The sequence below is a fragment of the Oenanthe melanoleuca genome, chromosome 11 (genome assembly GCF_029582105.1).
Source record: "Oenanthe melanoleuca isolate GR-GAL-2019-014 chromosome 11, OMel1.0, whole genome shotgun sequence".
Lineage (NCBI taxonomy): Eukaryota > Metazoa > Chordata > Aves > Passeriformes > Muscicapidae > Oenanthe > Oenanthe melanoleuca.
Genome location: NC_079345.1, coordinates 7,328,113 through 7,346,629, shown reverse-complemented (window position 1 = coordinate 7,346,629; position 18,517 = coordinate 7,328,113). Strand labels below are relative to the sequence as shown.

The window sequence follows — 18,517 nt, the reverse complement described above, 5'->3', positions numbered from 1 at the left end:
GTTTGTAGTAAGAGCCTGAACAGAGCTTTCCTTTAGTTTTGGCTCTCTGATATCTCCAGCGATGCTGTGATGTTTTGGTTGCCTTCCTTTTGTTGCTTCTGGGTACTCACACACCAGCCACAGGATTTACACTGACTGACTTCTGTGGGTGATAGGTAATTAAAGCATTGAGTTTAAGGCTTAATTCTTTTAAATTTCTTCTTAAGTACGCCACTTTTCACATATTCTTGAGTTCTTGAGTGCTTGAATGCTTGGATAACACTACCAAGAGAACAGCTGCAGTTCAGCTCATAGGGGAAAGTGGTGTGTAAGCAAGACTTGACCTTTGCATTTCTACCCTGACAGGCTTTTACTGTAGCTTGCAGCTTCTCAGTGTCACACTCCCCTGGACTCTCAGAGATAAGGCTCTTCCAAATCACAGGAGAGAACAATTCATCACTGAACACATGACAGCACAAGAGTCCTAGCTAAAATAAATGTGATTGAATAGCATGCTTTAAAAAAATGTGATGCTTTTTCTGAAATTAAACTTTTAGCTCAGTTTGTGAGCTTCAGGATCCTCCCATGTTTTCTGAATTCTTTTCAAGTTAAAGCAGAAATTTGAGTAGACACTTAATATCTTATGCAAAATTACATCTCTTTTTGTTTGTTTCGGTTTTTTGGTCCATGTAAGATACTTAAAATGAGGACATAGCACCTTCCTCCTTCATTAGCCCTACTTCTATGGGGCTACACTTTTATCAGCTGATCTACAGCTGGTATTTTCCCAATCAGACCATAACCTGTGTGCACAGCTGTGGCACCAACAGATGGAAGCATCTGTCTTTAAGAGAATATTGGGCAGTTAAACATAGGAAATTAAACATCTCATTAAGAACAAAGTAGTCTTGTTTATGCCCGATTTTTTTTTTCTTTTGTCGATATATGGTATAACTCTACTATGTGATGGAGCTGGGGAATTTTGCTAGAGTGTTTGAGAGCTCTTTCAATCATAGAGGGTGTGTGCAGGGAGTTGTCTGGGAAACCTATGCTGAGCCATGGAAGAAACTTCATAGATTCCATGAGATACTCAGTACTTCTCACCCTGCTTCTATAGATCAGTCCCAAACCCACATGATTATGTAAGATATTTGTAAATTGAAGTGATAGCATTGGTGTGGCAGAGCAGTTGACAGAAGGCTTTGTCAGACATGAGAAGAGTCATCCACAGTGATTATGTGGATGATTATGATTAGATTTATTGCTAATGGAATATCCAAACTTTGCCAGTGTGGTATCTAAATCACAACACTATCATCTATTGCAATGTGGTGCATGATGCTGGGACAGCTGGTTGCCCTTATTGAAGTGGGTTTCCATGGCCTTGGGGACTGATCTGTAAGGGTCATTCTTGTTCTGCTTCTGGCTTGCAGTCCAACATCAGGAGATTTTTGTTTCACTTTCATCACCAGATGAAAGGAAAGTTACAAGGAAAGTGAGTTGGGAAACTCCAGTAAACAGTGTCTGACGTAGCCAGTTAGTAAAATGACGTACAATTGTCTAACCTTTGATTCTTTAAGCAATAAATCATGGAAATGAAAGGGAAAACCCGATGACTGTTCAATAATGTGTTATTATTGCACCACAAACAAGATAATGAGGAAGCATTGATCCTGTTGGAACAGCACAAATACATCCTGATAGACCATGACTATAAATGTTAGTATGTTCACCTACTGACCTCCAGAAATCAGTGTTTTCCAAAGGGGGCTTTAGGGAAATGAGGACATGATCCTGAGACCTAGTGAAAGGTCTGGCATTTCACTGTGTGAAAGTATTATCAATTATTGAAGAGGAAACCAGACCACAGAGCAGGATAAACTTCAGTCCTGTGTTGTTTTGATTCTGTCTTTGATTCCTTTTTTATTCTCTAGTCCACCAGGATCTGTGGTTTCTTTTCTGCTTATCCTCACTGAAGGATTATTTCAGCCCTGCACAACACTTTCCCCTGAACTCTCTGATTTTTGGCATGCTTCAAAGCGCTTCCACATTGAAAAGCCCATCCATTCATTCCAAGCCTGACATACTGCTGATCCCTGGTTGTGCTGTCTGTATCCCATCAGAAGGTGCAACTCCTTTCCCTCAAATCCCAAATAATCCTTTTTATACTCTTTCTCTCTGAGTTCCTTGCCACAGGTGCTTTTGCTTTCACAAACTCCCATGGCCACAACCCCAGTCTTACCCTTTGCTGTTTGATCCATCTCCTAGAGCTGGAAGATGGAAGTGTTGGCTGGTATTGGGACATCTCTGCTCTTTTACTGATTTCTGTGCTATCATTTATTCACAGGTTTTGTCAATTTGCTTCCTCTTTCTGTCTCAGTCTTACAAAGATGGTGACGTTTTACAGAGCATGAATACAATTTCTGAGTGGCCCTGCCAGTAAAAATCATAAACTCTTTACATTACCTGATCTCTGTCCTAAAAGCCTTTTCCCACTGCCTTCACAGGAAGGCTATTTAGGATTGCACATTTTGGGCAGCTGGAAGTTTTTTTTCTGACATCTGGCCTAAGTGAACACACATCTCAGTTTCCTGCTGCCTGTCTTAAGTTTCTGTATCTCTCCTGCCTCCATGGCAACATTTTCAGGCTGTCATAGAAGCATTGCTTTGCTCTCATTTTGCTCAGCTAACCATGACAGGCTCTTTGAACGTCTGGTTTTCTGTTTCCCTGGCCAGCCCTTTGCTGCATTCACTGTGGTCAGAGGTCTCTTTCCTGTCAATGTACAATGAGCAGCACACACACCACTCCAGGCAGATTTTGCTAGAGATTGTTATTAAAATGATCTGTTGGGGAATAACTTTTCTGGTATATAATTTGATTTTATTTACCTTTCTTGTGGTAGTAACACTCCAGTGGCTGTCTGTCTAGCCGTTGTACAGACAATAATGAGTTTCCAGAACAAAGCCTTTCCAAATTGCTGCAAAATTCCTGATTAATTCTTGGCAGTAATTTTTTAATCAAACCTGGAACATTTTCTTTCAGTAGTCAGCAGAAAAGCAAATTCTTTCCAAGCTTTAGCCATTTCACCTTCCTCTGAAACACTGAGGCACAATCCTGTTTTTTTTAAAATATGAGAGAGTTGGGCGAAATGCCCCCCAGGTAAGTGAGCACTGCACCTGTAAGGGCATGGTAATGCCTGGAGTGCTTTGGAGGAAACTTTCTACAGGGCTAGGCTGTCCCCACTGTGACACTGAGTATTTCTGCAGCTCAGTTCCCCTTCCTGAAAGAATGATGTGCAGTACGTGTGAGAAGACTGCAAGATAATTTGATACTGTGATAATGTCAGCACACAGGCAAGTGGAGACTTACGCTAAAGCATTAATTAAATGTTTTGATGAAATGCTTGCAAAATACTTCCCGACGCTTCTTTAGATGGAAATTGCTGTAGGAATGTACAGCATTATTAGGAAATGATTTCAGGTGATTGTATCTGCATCCTGTAGCAGTTGAAGTTCTCACTACAGAAGCAGGGTTTGAATGACAGCCAAGGCAGTAAAATCAGGATTATAGATACAAATTGCTGCAGACACATACAGACAGAGACAACTGAGATTCCTTCAGGACAGAAGACTCTCAATAATTTTTTTTCAGCATTATGCAATCTATTCAATACCTTCTTTTTCTAGATAAATCTGATTTGGAGTATTCCCTGCAGTCTAATTGGCATGAATGCCCTCAGTGCTCAAATTAATTTTGTCCTACTAGGGTGAACGTTTATCTTGTACTTGTCCAGCCCATGCAGTATTACAGGTTAAAACTCAGATAATTTCTGTTGCTGTTAAATAACTGCAACTGCAGAAAGATAGAGAAAATGGCCCCTTTTTGATAATCCTTTTTTCCATGTAAATCCAAACTAGGAGGGAGATTGTTTTAGATGAGAGCAAATTGGGAAGAGCTCTCAGGCTGTCTGATCTCTCTTGTCTGCTTTGCAAAAAAGAATCAGATTAATGAACATAATCAGATTAAGGCTGAAGAAGGGAACATATCTGGGGGGCATCAGAACTCTGCTGATACCAACAAGCTATATGGAAAATCAACATTAAGGGCCTAGCATTTCTCTGTAATGTAATTTAATTTAATGGCAGCAAATAATGGGTTTCAAAGAAGTCCTGAATAGAAGCAAGAGGAGCCTGGACTTCCAGAGGGCAGAAGGACTTGAGTGAGCTGGGAAGTGGCTCTAAGACCCTCGATTTGGGTGGATGTTGCTTGGGGTGAGGGTGACTTGCAGAGTCCTTTGGCACACTGGCTCACAGCCAAGCAGTGTGGGCCCTCTTGGGGCACAGGGTTTGGTGCAGTAAATCTATCTAAAACCATCTCTGCTCTCTGTCTGCTGTGTTTTGCACAGAAAAAAAATGCTGGAAAAAGGAGGATATACCTAGAACAGGCAGAGGCAGATATGACCAAGATTCAGAAGTGCAAGAATGAGAACGACAAAAAGGAGACATATCTAAAAAATGAGGGGAAGCATGGTAAGAACAGAGTTAGAAAGAGGGCATAGAAGGGAAAATTATTTATAGATCCTTAATGTTGATTTTCCCACTGCCTCCAGCAAACCAAGAGCAGGATGCACCATGGTGCCAGTACAGCAATGTACTGCTGGGTCCTGAAGTGGCAGCACCCCACCTGCTTGTCTCTATAGAAAAGGCATTTTAAGCTTTCTGAGAGAAAATAAGAAAGAAATGGAAGTGTGAACTTGAGGGAGAAAGGGAGAAGGTCAAGAACTTGAGGCAAAAGACCCTCATTATGGTTTCTCTTCAGATACATTTTCTATTACTTCAGTGCCAACTGTATTTTTCAACAAATAAAACAGAATTGGATTTTTAAATTCTTCTGGTTGTTGGAGACTTGCATTGCTGGGTTTCTGCTTTCCAGCATGAAGTATATAGCTCTCTAAAAATGCCCTGATTTCTTCTTGGTGCATTTATTACCTTGTTTGACTTTGAAGTTCTCAGAGACAGTTTTCTGGGGCAACATTGGTCTGTTTGATGCAAGGTCTCCAAGATCAAAAAGGAAAGAAGAATGCAAAAATTAACAAATCTAAGACCTGAAATGGGTGCTGCCCAATTTTCTATATTTTTGTTAATGTCTGGCTGATTTGTCTAAGAATTGATAAGTTCTAATAGAGGCTTTGTCCCTGCTTGGGATATTTATAAATTCTACCCCCATGTGTCCTTTTTGGATCTATTAAGCTGTGAATGCATATTGTAGATGTGGCCTTTCAGCTGGGGCGTGTAAGGTCTCTACTCATCACTGCTTTTCTTGAATTTTTTTGGCATTCAATTGTCTTGGAAACATCTCTGGCTCTGTAAAATGTGGTTCACATCAGTTGTTGGGATCAAACACTGATGCACAAACAGATCCATATGACAAGGTTGTTTTTATATTTGTTTTCATACACAGCAAAGCTAAAATTAAAGGGGCAGATGTTGGGGTGTCTGTCTTCTTTTCTATGTCTCCCATACTCTGCTGAACAGAGGTTTAGCATATCTCAAAGAAATATTTCGTTTTGGGAAGGATAAGGCAATTAAATATGAACAAAAAACCCTGAGGGGAGATAATGGGTCATCACCCTTGATTGCCATGAAAGAATGGGAAGGTAATGATGTGAGATATGGAAAGGTCTGGTGTCAGTGGTAGGTGGGACAGGTCATCTTGCAGAGTCTGCACACTCCCAGGGGTTTGAATTGCATAGGAGCAGGTGACTCCAGCTGGTTCCCAGGTGACACAAGAGGTGCAAATCCAGGCAGATCCCTTGTCAGCCACTGAAAAGTTGTGTGCGTGCGTGTGAAATTTCCAGGCTTAATCTGCATTACAGTGTGTGTGTGCATGCATGTAAGCTTTCTGCAGAGCTCTAGAGCATGTGTGTCATGTGGGGTGAGGCCAGAAAAGCAGATATCCTGACCATGCCCCTCCTACTCCGGGATTAGAGATGCTCAGGGGACAGCAGGGAGAAGCTGGGACACACCTCCCTGACTCACTGCCGGGGACAGCAGCAGCTTCTGCAGGTTCAATAGGCCTCTGCTCCTTGGTCAAATAAAACCCTGCAGCTCCATTTCCAGCAACCATCCCCTTCTTTTGGTTAACCTGAGAGGAGGATGGCCTATGCTGAGGAAGACAGGTAAGGTGCTGTGAAATAGGGGATGCATAGACATCCAAGCTGGATGGGACTAAGAAAATTACATCGTTTTTCCTCACCTTGTTTTCTTTCTACTGGGCACTTAATAAATGTCAGACAAAGGCAGCTCAGAAGTAAACATCTTATTATTGGAGAGGAATCTGGCCATCTGCCTGTGCAGGTGCTGGTATTATGAAATATGGCAGCGAGTAGGTGACCTTGGGAGAGATTATGGGCCAGAAGAGGCAAATATCTCCTGTGGAGAGGCACAAGCTGTGAATACGTATGGCCGTGTGCCCCCAAACATGCTGCTTTAGCTGTTTATTGGGAAATGCCTACTTTTTTACATGGGTTTGCTTTCAGCCAACTTAGAAGCACAATAAGGGTGGGGTTTTTTTCATGCCATAAAAGATCTGTCACCGGTGACAGTCCTGTATTTTGCAACAGATGCGTTCCTCCAGTGGATGACAGCAATCACAATAAAGGGGATTGCGTTTTCAGCTGATCCTGTGATTTAATCCAAAGCGATGCTACTGAGCACTATTATTAGGTGTGCATTGTCAGAGCAGCTAGAGGGGCCTTTGCGCTACATGTATTAATTCAGGCTGTCAAAAAGCTTGGACAGGCCTTGTGCTCATGCAGTTCCAGGCCAAACACTCTGTTTGGTGACCCACAGGTCAAACTCCCCCTTTGCTCCTGCTGAGCAGGTATCTCCCTTGCATTCAGAAATTATCAGTGCTTGCCAGTCCCTTTGATGTCATCCGGAAGGTTTCTGAAAGCGAAATAGTGCAAGTAGGTTAATTTTGGCGTCACTGTGCTCTCAGCACTGGGGACAGCTCTGATGTGCCCAAAGCCTTTGGGATGGATAGGGCCCCTGTGCACTGGCTGGAGCTCCTTTCAGGCAAGGAAACATATGCAGCACTGGGGATTTACTTCTTTGGTAAAGAAGTATTTTTAATATCTTCTGTTTAAAAGGAAAAAATTCACTGTAACTTGGCATAGCTCAGTCAGTCCTGATGTCTTCAGCAGAGATTGAATGGGTTCCATCCCACATTCCTAAAATGTCTGAGGATATAGGAATTATTTACATTATTTAATATTATTTTGCAATGGCTTATGCACTTTTTTAAAAAAAATACTGAAACAAGCAGTGTTATGGTCATAAGGAAGAGCAGATCCTGCTGACCTTGTTGTTTTCTCATGCCTTCCACAGGTATGTCAAAAGCTTGGGTGTTACACATAAATTCTCTTGGTTCCCTTGAATTTCTAAACAAGGATTACAGTTATTCAACAGAGGAATTGGGGGAAGTTGTTCATTAATGTATGTAAAGCACTTTTAAAGCTTTTGTCTGGGAGCAAGTGATAACGTAGTCAAGTGTAGTCTTTAATAATGTCACTTTCACAGCTCCTGCTTATTTCAGGAGCTCATGATACACTTAGAAAATTCAGTATGTGATGGTAAATAAACTCTCTCATTTCCAAACGTTTCCTTTGAAAAGTGCTTCATCTAAGTATGACTCTTCATTTTAATCTATATATATGGAAGTTATTTCTTCCCATTGGATTGCAGGTTTATGACATTTTTGGGTATTTTTGATGTCAGAGTTTGTAACTAGGACCATAAGTTTGATGTATCATACACTGGATAGGACTTACAGTAGTAACTAGACAGCTAAGAGATTAAATGCTCACAGAAAACACCTGTGCAATAACTACTGACCCTGTCAGTATAAAGAAAGAAAAAGCATAGAATTGAGAACCTTTGTTTCAATATCTGGTACTCTAGTTGGAGGAACCAGTTGTACATGGACAGTCAAATCCTCTTAATGGCCTGAGACCTCCTGGAGTGAGGAGCACCACTTTGAAAGCTTTGTCTGTCCTCTAAGACTGCTGAGAGCAGCATCACAGCATTACTAAGGTTTACACCTCTTGAACAAGAGACTTGATAAAAAAGAACCAAAAGAAACATTCCTGCACAGACAGTGACTGGTTATCACCACCTCCAGTCAATTTTACATCACATGCAGCCTCACAGTATCTGATTTTCTCACCTCTCAATAATCAGATCAACTTTTCATATAGAGAACTGCTGCCCCTGCCTGTGTTGGTTCACTCCAGGACCCAGTCCTCTACCATGTACAATCATTAATTCTACTCATCAATGGTAATGATTGAGTTGCTTCCAGGAACTGCTATTAGTACCCCTTCTTTTGAGGATAGTTTCCAATCAACCTTGATATTGACTTTCAGAAAGTATTTGCATTGTCCTATTGGAAACAGGATTACAGGATTATTTTGCTATTGATTATGTTTCAGAACTGTGCTTAAGGCATCTGAATACTGGGCTAAGAGGTTAAAAGTTGAACTCTTCTCCCTTCCCATGAGACAGATACACAACAGGCACTGTAATGCCAACTTCTATCCCACCTTCAGGCAATGGGGGCTCCCTGCTGGATAAGACTTTTTATAATCAAGGTATTTGCTGAGTCCCCCTCTTGAATCAATCTAAGATCTGGATCCCAAATTCCTGGTTTGAACTTGTTTTGATGAAGATTGATGTCTTAGGGCCTCTTGGCTATGTCTGGACTGCAGGTGTGATCCCATGCCCACTCTGTGGGAGAGAAGAGGCTGAGTAAGATCTCCATATTTATCCTTCTGTGCTGGAGGCACGAGGTGTGGAGAAGGTGGGTGTCTGACATGTGGTCCCAGCCTAGATGGAAGCAGTGGGAGCTGATGGCACTCAGCACTTACAGAGATTGGCTTCTCTATCTCTGCAGATGATGCTTGACCCATGTCTCAGAAGTTTACCTGAATCTTTACCTACTGCAGATGACAGTGTCCACTCCTTCACCAGCACAGCATTCCAGCTGTGTTGTTCAGGTGTCTTCAGGGCTCCACGCACTTGGATTTCCCCATCACAGGCTGGACATCCCCATTCACACTCATATAAGTTGGAATTTCTCAGTCTAAATGTGCTTTTGCCTTTCTTCAGTAACTCAGGAGACACCAGAGCCCATCAAAAGCAGGAGTGGTTATGCCTTGTGACATTTCTGTGATCTAAGTATCATTAGCCATTATTCACCTACAAAATGAAACCAACCAAGGGGATTCAAATGATTTCCCTGTAGTCAGGGGTAAAATACATGAGATTAAAAGTGATGCATCTTCAATAATAGCATTGAAGCTTCTATTATTATGGTCTTAATGACATTTCTTTTTTTTCTGCACCTTTTTTCAGGACTTATCCTTTGAAGCTTGTTCTTTGAATGGGCTGATAGTCTCACTGACCTGTTCTCCTCCTGCAGAAATAGCTACGAGGTGTATAAGGAAACAGCAGATTGGTTGCGTGCCCGTGCTGCCCAGCAGCCCAGGATCGCCATCGTCTGCGGGTCTGGGCTGGGAGGTCTGGCTGATGTGCTGGAAAACAAGACAGTTTTCCTGTATGAGGACATCCCTCACTTCCCACGGAGCACAGGTGAGCACAGCTCAGGGCATCAGTGCCCCACCCACCAGCAGCCTGCAGCAGAGCCTCACTCAGGTATCACTGAATCTGCAAACCAGTACCACACTGGTGCAATGTGTGTTCACAGTAAAAAAACATAAATATCATAGCACAGAAACATGTATTTCAGAAATGTGTATTTCTGTTTATTTGATTTCCAGCTCCTGCTTTTGCAGTGTGTGGCCCTGCAGTAAAGCAAAATCATTAACAGACAGATCCCTCTAAAGTCAAAGAACTTGAGACCTGTGACTAAAATGACTGTAACTGTTAATTTGCAGTGGCAGGGCATGTTGGCAGATTGGTGTTTGGGGAGCTGAATGGACAGCCCTGCGTGTGCATGCAGGGACGTTTCCACTCTTACGAAGGCTACTCTTTCAGCACGGTGAGTTCTCCTCAAGGAACATATTCCTGTAGGGGAGATGTGTTGTAAAAGCTGCAGAAGTGTCTGCTTGCCTTGCTATCTAGCTGCAGGATGTTAGCTCTAGCAATGAACTTACATTGCTCTTGAAATGAGTCTTTCTTAGATTTCAGATTTGTCTCCAAAGAATAAAATGGGGAGTTCAAACCAAGAGGTGGTTGGCTTCTGCTGGGTGAAGGTGATGCTGCACAGCCACACAAATTGGCTGACCCTGCTACTCTCGCAGGGGGAAACAGTTTATCATATAAGGCAGATTAATTTAAATGCTTTAACTTAGTCAGTTTAATCATTATTTAAATCAGCAACCAGGAAACTTCAATAAGAATAATCTATTTTAATCTTCTATTGCATTTGCATAGTTTACAGCCTTTTTTTTTTTTTTTTTTTTCCCTGGAAAAAGCTCCCAGGCTACTGCAAGCTGCTGTAACCTCCCAGTTAACATACTGGAATGTGTGGAGATTTATGTTACCTACCATTTATGTTACCTACCTTTTCTGCTAGGTTGTTTGCATTTGGATATAAACTGTAATTATTGGCACCACCCAACTTCTTATAGAAAAAGAGCAATGTTAAAAATCACCCAGATTAAAATCAACTAATTTCTTGAAGAAGTGGTATCCATTATTAGGAAATTTTTTGCCCACAGTAGCATGTGATTGATAGCAGGTATCATCCAAATTCCTTTGTGACTCCTCAAAATCGAACTTCTTAATTTTTTTTCTCCAGCTCCCAATTGTTCCTTAACTTTGGATTACTCTCCAAGTCCATGTGCATAAGTAGTTACTTCAATCAGCACAGTGATTTGATCTCTGCAAGACCTTGGCAGTGAGCAAAAACTATCTGCATATTCTTCCTCTACCACCTTTATTTGACCTTAGTGCAACTGTAGAAAATGTGGTGTTGGATTTTAATGCAAGATTTTGTTTCATTGCAAGATTATGTTTAATTTTTTTAAAAAGCATTAACATTCTATTTAAATTAGCGGAATTTTAAAATTGAAGAAGGTTGTTTTGTCTCCATATGTAGACTCTTTGCATCCACAAATCATGATATTAGAGATGTAGTAGCAGTAGCTGTCTGCTGTCTGTGATACTCATGGCATATACACTTTTGGTTTTGCAGGTCACCTTTCCCATCAGGGTGTTCTTTCTCCTGGGGGTGGAGATCTTGATTGTCACAAATGCTGCTGGAGGACTGAATCCCCACTTCCAAGTGGGGGACATCATGTTCATAAGGGATCACATCAGCTTGTTTGGCTTGGGAGGGCAGAATCCCCTGCGTGGGCCAAATGATGAGCGGTAAGAAGGGATCAGCTCCATGTTACCAATTAATCCTTTCTTCCTTCCTTCAGCCACGGTCTGGGATTGCCAGTGGTGCCTACTGACAAATATTTACTGAGAGGTAGAGTTTGGCTCCAGGTATCCACAAGGGAAGAGTTACAGCAATAGCTGTGTGTGCTGTGCTGTGCCACGTGCCCTGTCTTCCCTTGGCTGTTGCTTACTTTTACAAGCCTACAAGGAGTTTACACACATACCCCCAGAAGGTTTTGTTTTGTACAAGTAAGCTTCTGATCCTTCTCCTGACATGACCAGCTGTACCATCTGCTAAAGACACCCACTGCTCCTCTTCTTATCAACCCCTCTCTCTGTTGATTCCCCTTACTGAGCAATCAGTGAACTGTGCTGTCTCTAGCCTGGGTTTGTCAACAACCATTTCTGGTGTGATAGAATGGGTACAGCAGAGGCCAGGCAGTAAGGGGAGGGCAGAGCAAAGATGAAACCTCTAAATTTCCTGATCATCACTGCTGTATCCAGGTCTTTAACTTGGGTCTCTGTATTCACTGAAGGCATCGCTCTGATGAGGGGTGGTTGTGTTGGCAGCTTCTTCAGAGACCTTAAGGTCTACAAGAGCAACCTGCTGCTGGCTGAACTGGGAAGTCAGGTTTCCTGTAGTGGCTGTGTAGCAGAATCTTTACCTTATGGAGAGTGCAGAGAAGAGCTTCTAACATATCCTCATCTCTGAATTGCAGTTGCCACCAGATTTGGATTTGCTTTGAGCAGGATGCTGGACTAGATGACCTTGAGGTCCCTTCCAAAATGAATTTATGACCCCAAAATCTTTCTAAGATACCATCAGACTGGCAAGATGGAAGGCCCATCTTGAAAAATAGATGTGTTTGTGGGGCAGGCATCTGGGTTGTCCTTGGATCTTTCCAGAGGAAAAGTTCTGCTGAGAGTAAGGTGGCCTGGTTTTCAGCTAGTTCCTTGCTGATGTAACAGCAGATCTGGCTCTTGCTTCTGAAAGAATCTGAAAGGTGCTGGCAGCTGCCTCAGGAGAAATAATCACTGTGCTGCGATTCCATGGCAAGAGGACAGTACCATCTGAAGTGGAACATCTTTACATTTTTGTAGGTATTGCCATGGGTTGGAGGAAAGTGATCAAAAGCAGAGAAGCCACATGGAGTGTTTAAAGCTCTCTGGACTTGCATAATTGCTCTGGAGCAGGAGGAGAAACTCCAATCAAACAACTGCATCTGGACAATGTTCAAAGGAAGCATAGCTGCCTCATTGCCTCTGAAAAGCAGCTTCTTGGTGAAGACTGCAGTGCTCTGGGAGGTGACTTTTGTACTGCTGACCAAGGCATCAAAATGGGCAAAAGGTCTTTATGAATCAGGTTTCAAAGTATTGCAGAGATTTAGCTGAACAAACTCCTAAAATCCTGTCCAGCTGAGCTACCAGGAAGGATTTATCTGAGCACAACAGAGCAAAACTAGAGGCAATGAAGTGATGTGGAAATAATATTTTTTTAATAAATTAGAGATTGGGCTTCTGCATTGCTGGCCATTCTTCAGAAAAGGGAAGCAATTTTCATGGTGATGAATACTTATTACCTTAGACCAGAAGGGAAATTTTGTTTTTATTTATATAATATTTAGTGTTTATAAAAACAAAATAAGCCCCCTACTGCCCTAAGCATTCAGCTGGAAGAACATGTAAACAAGCAGAAGCTTTAATAGCATAAATGAAGGACTTGGTCCACTCCTACTGAACTGCATTGGTGAATATGGCTGGCAGTTTATTTTCCAGGTTTCCTCAGTGGCAGCATAACAATCTTGCCATCTACTTCTGCTCTCCTTGAGTCAAGAGCAGGATTCACTCCATCAGGAGCAGGACTGAGCTGCTATTTTGAGACCTAAAGCAAGAGACCCAGTTTTGAAGCAGAAGATGAAAGCTACCTGAAATATGGCCCTGGAGCTCCAAGATGTAAAGCAGCTTCCTGCTGTGATGGGTTGTAAATGTAGAGACTGATGTTCCATCAGGCCAGGCTCAAACCCCCACCCAGAGACAGCCTGTGGGACTGTGTGCCTCAGGGAGCCCAAAGAACAGCAAATGTCTGGTGGGAATGTTTAAAAGCCATCATGAGCAGTTACTGGGGAGAGAGAGAACGGGCCATCAGTGCTCCCTAGAGACAGGAGCCCTTGAAAGACCATGCCAGAAGGGTTCCTGCAGTAGGGAAGTATTGCCAGACATTCCAACAGTCATAACCTCTGGCTGACAGTCTTAGGTGATTAGATCTAGCAGGAATGTCATGCCCAGGTAGGTGCCCCATTCCTGAAAACGTTCAAGGTGAGGTGGGACAGGACTCTGAGCAACCTGATCTAGCTGAAGATGTCCCTACTCACTGCATGGGTTTTGATGAGATGACCTTTGAAGGTCCCTTCCATCCCAAACTATTCCATGATTGATGGCAGAAGTACCTGATGATAAGAGCAGAATGACAGAGATTGCAGCATTCATGGCAGGTCTGCCCTTAACACTTCCCTTCCTCCAAAGAATGACCCTCCCTGGACTCTGACAGAGAGACCAGCAGCACTGTCACACGCCTGTGTCCTTTACTGCCTTTCAGGTTTGGAGTGAGGTTTCCCTGCATGTCAGATGCTTATGAACAAGATCTGCTGGGCCTGGCCAAGGAGAGTGCAGAGGAGCTGGGGCTCCTGAGCTTCACCAGGGAAGGAGTGTACTGCCTGCTGGCTGGGCCCTGCTACGAGACCATCGCCGAGTGCCGCCTGCTGCAGGCGCTGGGAGCTGATGCTGTGGGTGAGCTGCCAGGGTTCTCTGAGCACATGGATTCAACAGTTAATTCTGCTCAAGGCTGACTTGCTTTAGTCTTTCTCTAAGTCTCCTGAGGCTGGAGAAATGAGCTCTGTGTATTTCTGCTTCATTCTGCAGTGGCTTAGTGCAGCTCCTGGGAGGATTTGCAGAAAGTCCCTGTGCTTACAGCTGTGCAGGGCAGGATCCCAGCACAACTCTGTGTTTATTTCCTAAACACAAAGTCTCTCATGCTCAGATGAGTCCACTTCAGGAGGACTGAGTGAGCCAAATAAAAATGCATTCTTTTTCTTGTATTTTTCTACTAATTCTGACATTGTAAGGATTTTCACTGTGCTTTTTCTCTACAAACTAACCCTCTTTACAAGTCTTGTTTAGAGATGGTAATCATAGATACCTTCCCATCTGTGTACAGCAAAACTAAGTGCCATGATCCATATGACTCCTTCAGCTATGATTCCTTCCATGACCTCTGGCTCATGGAAGTCTGTTCATTAATACCTGCAGATTCGTTGTGTGTGAGGAAAGGCCCTCCCCTTCCCTCAAACTATTTTTATTTGTAATAGCTTTTTCAGCCAAGGAAGAACCAAATGACACTGCACATCAGTACTTCCTTAGCAAGTCTGCAAGTAGTCTGACACATCTTGAGGAGGGAGCTGTGGCACAAGGATCAAATGCAGGAGGTTTATTGTGCTGAGCAGTGTTGTAACTATAGTGCTGCAGCTATTTGAGCCTTGTACATATCACAGTCTTTAACTATTACAGAGTTCAGACACAGACCTGGGGGGAATGAGACAAGGGATTGTGCTTGGAGGTAGGATTGTGGTTTGCAGCCTTGGAGGGATCTTGTTTTGGTGCAAATCCTGACTCATTCTGGTCCTTTTCTCTCCCATTGTAGGAATGAGCACTGTCCCAGAGGTAATTGTAGCCAGGCATTGTGGCCTCCGAGTCCTTGGGGTCTCCCTCATCACCAACAAAGTGGTGATGAGCTACAACAGCCAAGAGAAAGCCAACCACGAGGAAGTGCTGCGTGTCTCGGTGGTGCGGGCTGAAGCCCTGCAGAAACTGGTCACTCACCTCCTTGGGAAGCTGGGGGAAAGCACAAACTCTCCGTGACCTCCAGCCATTAATCCTTCATATCATAACGTGTGTGAACACTTCCAAGAGTTGGGGAAAAGCTGTTGGTGGAACTGTCCCCTTCTCTCCCTATTTTAAATAGACCTTTTGATCTTTGTGCTTTGTCTGATCAGGTGCAGAGGTTTGCTTTGAATTTTGCCAAGATGATCCCCTCATTAGTAGCCAGTGACCAAAACAGCTTACTGGCACTTCAGCACTCTGGCACATTCCCAAACCCCAGTGTCAGCAGAGCCCCAGATACTGTGACCTCCAGCTGTCTCTCTTGGGGCACCCTCCTGCCCCAAGTCTCTGCTCCCCACTGCACATGAGCCAGGTCGAGAGTTGGTTGTAGCGCTTGGTGCCTGCTGGACTTACTTTGGTAGGGCCTGGTCTGAAGCCAGTAGAAGCCCAAAAAAAGACTGAGTTTTGGATACATGAAACAGGCCAGGCTAAAGGTGAGATCTGCCTGGAGCAAGCAATGGTGCAGAGTAGGTGAATTGCAATTGATTTTACAGCTTGGAAAACCACTGCATTGCCATGGATTTGTGTGACCTTCACCTCCCAGAAGGTCTCCCAGAAAGCCCTCCCTTTCCTCATCCTTGGCTCCTCATGACCAGCTGCAGAGTTCAGCAGCTGTTTGCTACAAGGCAGCACATCCCCGGTACTCCTCACACTTCCCTATTCTGTTTCATTGCCCAATGTAGCAGGACATGAAAATTCAGCTCAGTAAAAGGCATAGCTTACCTGTGCACCATGTAAACATTGCCAAGCTAGAAACAGAATCCAGGTCTATCTCTCCCTGGTTTTGATCAGTTTCTGCATGTCTTGGAGATCCGTGGCTTCAGCACTGCAGACTGGTTTCCTGTTAGTGCCCAAAGACAGAGAGATCAGTTTGATCCCATATTTCACATGAGCTTTGCTGCTGTCCCTGCAACAGATTTTGGAGCACCCATGGTTTGTGGATTTTAGCAATGTGAAATTACACGGGAAATATTTTGGAACGGGTATGTTATTTTTCTGGGACTTTCTTGGTCGTCTTACATAAATAAATTGAACCAAGCAGTGAGTAAAGGACAAACAGGAGAGGTTCTCCCTTCCCAGTGTGCTGACAGTCTGTCAAGAAAGGGGGAACATCCACCAGAACGGTGCATTATTCATTGTTCCTCAAAGGTCAAGCTGAGCTGTGGATGCAGCTGGATGTGAAACAGTGACAGTAATTATTAGATAACCTTTTTCCCTTCATTTATCTTGTAGTTCTCTATAAAGCTCATCACTGTCACAGCTGAATGTTTTTAGTTGACTCAGTGGTCTGAACTGAAGACACCCAACCGATCATGGAGAGCTCCCAACCTGCCTTCCTAAATTTAGCTGACCAGTTGTTTACCACTGACACTTGCCCACCATCATAGCCTTCAGCCTTCCATGACATTTCTTCCATTTTTTTCCAGATGGGTATTTGCTTGAAGCCTTTCATGCTGCAATTACTGGTGTCAGCTGCAGTATCCATGGTGCAGATGTTGTCACCAGGAGGAACAGTTGTGCTGTGAATGTTTTCCATTAAATGGTAGCACTTCAGGTGTAGGGGAGATCTTGGGGTGACCCCCTTGTCTCCTCCTGGGCAATGTTACCTGTGGTCAGCCCTGAGAAATATCTGCCCAGACTGGTCTGGAGGACTTGTGGAAGGGAAGGATTCATTGCTTGTGCTTTTGTGGCAGAGTCAGTAGTTCAGCAGCTCCTGGCACTTGGAGGAGCCCTCTGATACAGCAGCTCTTCCCATTCGGTGGGTCTGACTGTCAGGACAGTCTCTGGAACCAGCTCTGGTGGTAATCTGCAAAGGGAAAGAGGCTTCAGCTCCATCTTTCACAATGCTGTTCCCTTTCCAGATCAAGCAGGAGTGAAGTGCTTGTCAAGGAGGGCGGCACAAGCAGGGAAATATGAAAAGTGGCAGATGTGCAGAGCAAGAAAGAACCACTTCTACCTGCTCCCTTTTCAGACTTGTCCCAGTATGAGCTTGTTACAGGGCAGGGAGAGAGCAGATAATTTCCCCTGCCTAGAAAATAGTGCTTCACATTCATCTAATTAATACTTGGTAAATACAAAGTCTCTCAAGTGGGAGTGGAAGGCAGCTGTGCAGCTCGCTGTAGCTAGCAGCAGCCAGAGTAGCTAAGGCTGGGATTTCAGCAGACTCCATTAATTAATCAGAGTCAGGCTGGGCTGGGATGTGAAGGGAAGCATCCAAAAAAACCTGCTGTTGTGCTGGTACTTCTCAGGCAGGGCTTGAGATGATGAGGAGCTTGGCAGCAACACCTGCTTTCAGCAGGCCAGGTCTGCTTCTCTCTCCAGCTGCACTGGAGGCAGATACTGTGTTTTTGTGTCTGAATACAGCTAAAATGCAACTTAAAATTGAACCTGAAAATCACTGTACAGCCAAGTCTTCAGCAAATTATGTCTGCTAAAAAGTAAACCTAAATTGCATCTGAGCCCTTAAGCAGTTTGGGGCTCTTCTTTCAGCTGCCCAGAGTTGACTTGGATGGCCCAAACTTTTTGTGAACATCCAGATTTTTGTCAATGGTAAGAGGAAGATGCCGTGGACACTTTGGAAAGGATCTTATTTATTTGCAGGCCAGAGGGGAAATACAAAAATTAACACAGTCAGCTCATCTGACTTTGGAGATAGTTTTAATACAATTTTGTTTTTTTTACTGCTGGTGAGTTTCAAAATTATGAAGCAGAGTGATGCAAGGTGGGTGAGACATGTGAGGAAGGAACCGTGAGGGAATAAAACCTGCTGTGATCTTGAAAACTCTGGTTTTGTTTGCTATGCCAATCCAGTGGTTAGAAAGAAAGGAGGGCCTTAACTGCTCTCCTTACATCCAACCTTCAGGCTGGAGGATAACCCAGGGAAACCCCACAGCACCACATCCCTGGGGGACCAGAATTCAAATCTCAGGAGAAGCAGGACCAACATTTGACCAGCATTTGGCACAGGTATTTCTTACTGATCCCACTAGGCTGACAAACTTATGGAAAAATACCAAGAACCAAAGTACCTCAACTTAACTTCTGAGCAGCTGGGAAGTGCAGTGGGCTGTGGTAATGCCAGAGCAGCAAGTCATCTATGCTGGAGGCAGGACACAGTTCCCTTGATGCTCTGCCTTTTGTTTAGTGCTTTTGGTAGTTTCTGGCAAATCCATGGCTGAAATGACAATCTCAGCTTT

At 43.6% G+C, this 18,517-nt stretch overlaps 1 protein-coding gene across 1 annotated transcript; it reads left to right on the top strand.

The window, feature by feature from the left end:
* The first annotated feature begins 6,134 nt into the window (after positions 1 to 6,134).
* Positions 6,135 to 15,299, top strand: LOC130257634 (purine nucleoside phosphorylase-like). Its single transcript, XM_056500384.1, has 6 exons — positions 6,135 to 6,157; positions 9,460 to 9,629; positions 9,935 to 10,038; positions 11,197 to 11,372; positions 13,981 to 14,171; positions 15,082 to 15,299. The coding sequence occupies exons 1-6, from the start codon at positions 6,135 to 6,137 to the stop codon at positions 15,297 to 15,299; spliced, it is 882 nt and encodes a 293-aa protein (XP_056356359.1).
* Positions 15,300 to 18,517: the final 3,218 nt, after the last annotated feature.

Bases quoted from the DNA above. Each gene is read 5' to 3' on its own strand.
- LOC130257634 (XM_056500384.1), top strand. From the start codon at position 6,135: ATGGCCTATGCTGAGGAAGACAG. The intron at 6,158-9,459 runs GTAAGGTGCTGT...CTCCTCCTGCAG, and splicing joins GCCTATGCTGAGGAAGACAG to AAATAGCTACGAGGTGTATA. The intron at 9,630-9,934 runs GTGAGCACAGCT...GTTAATTTGCAG, and splicing joins TCACTTCCCACGGAGCACAG to TGGCAGGGCATGTTGGCAGA.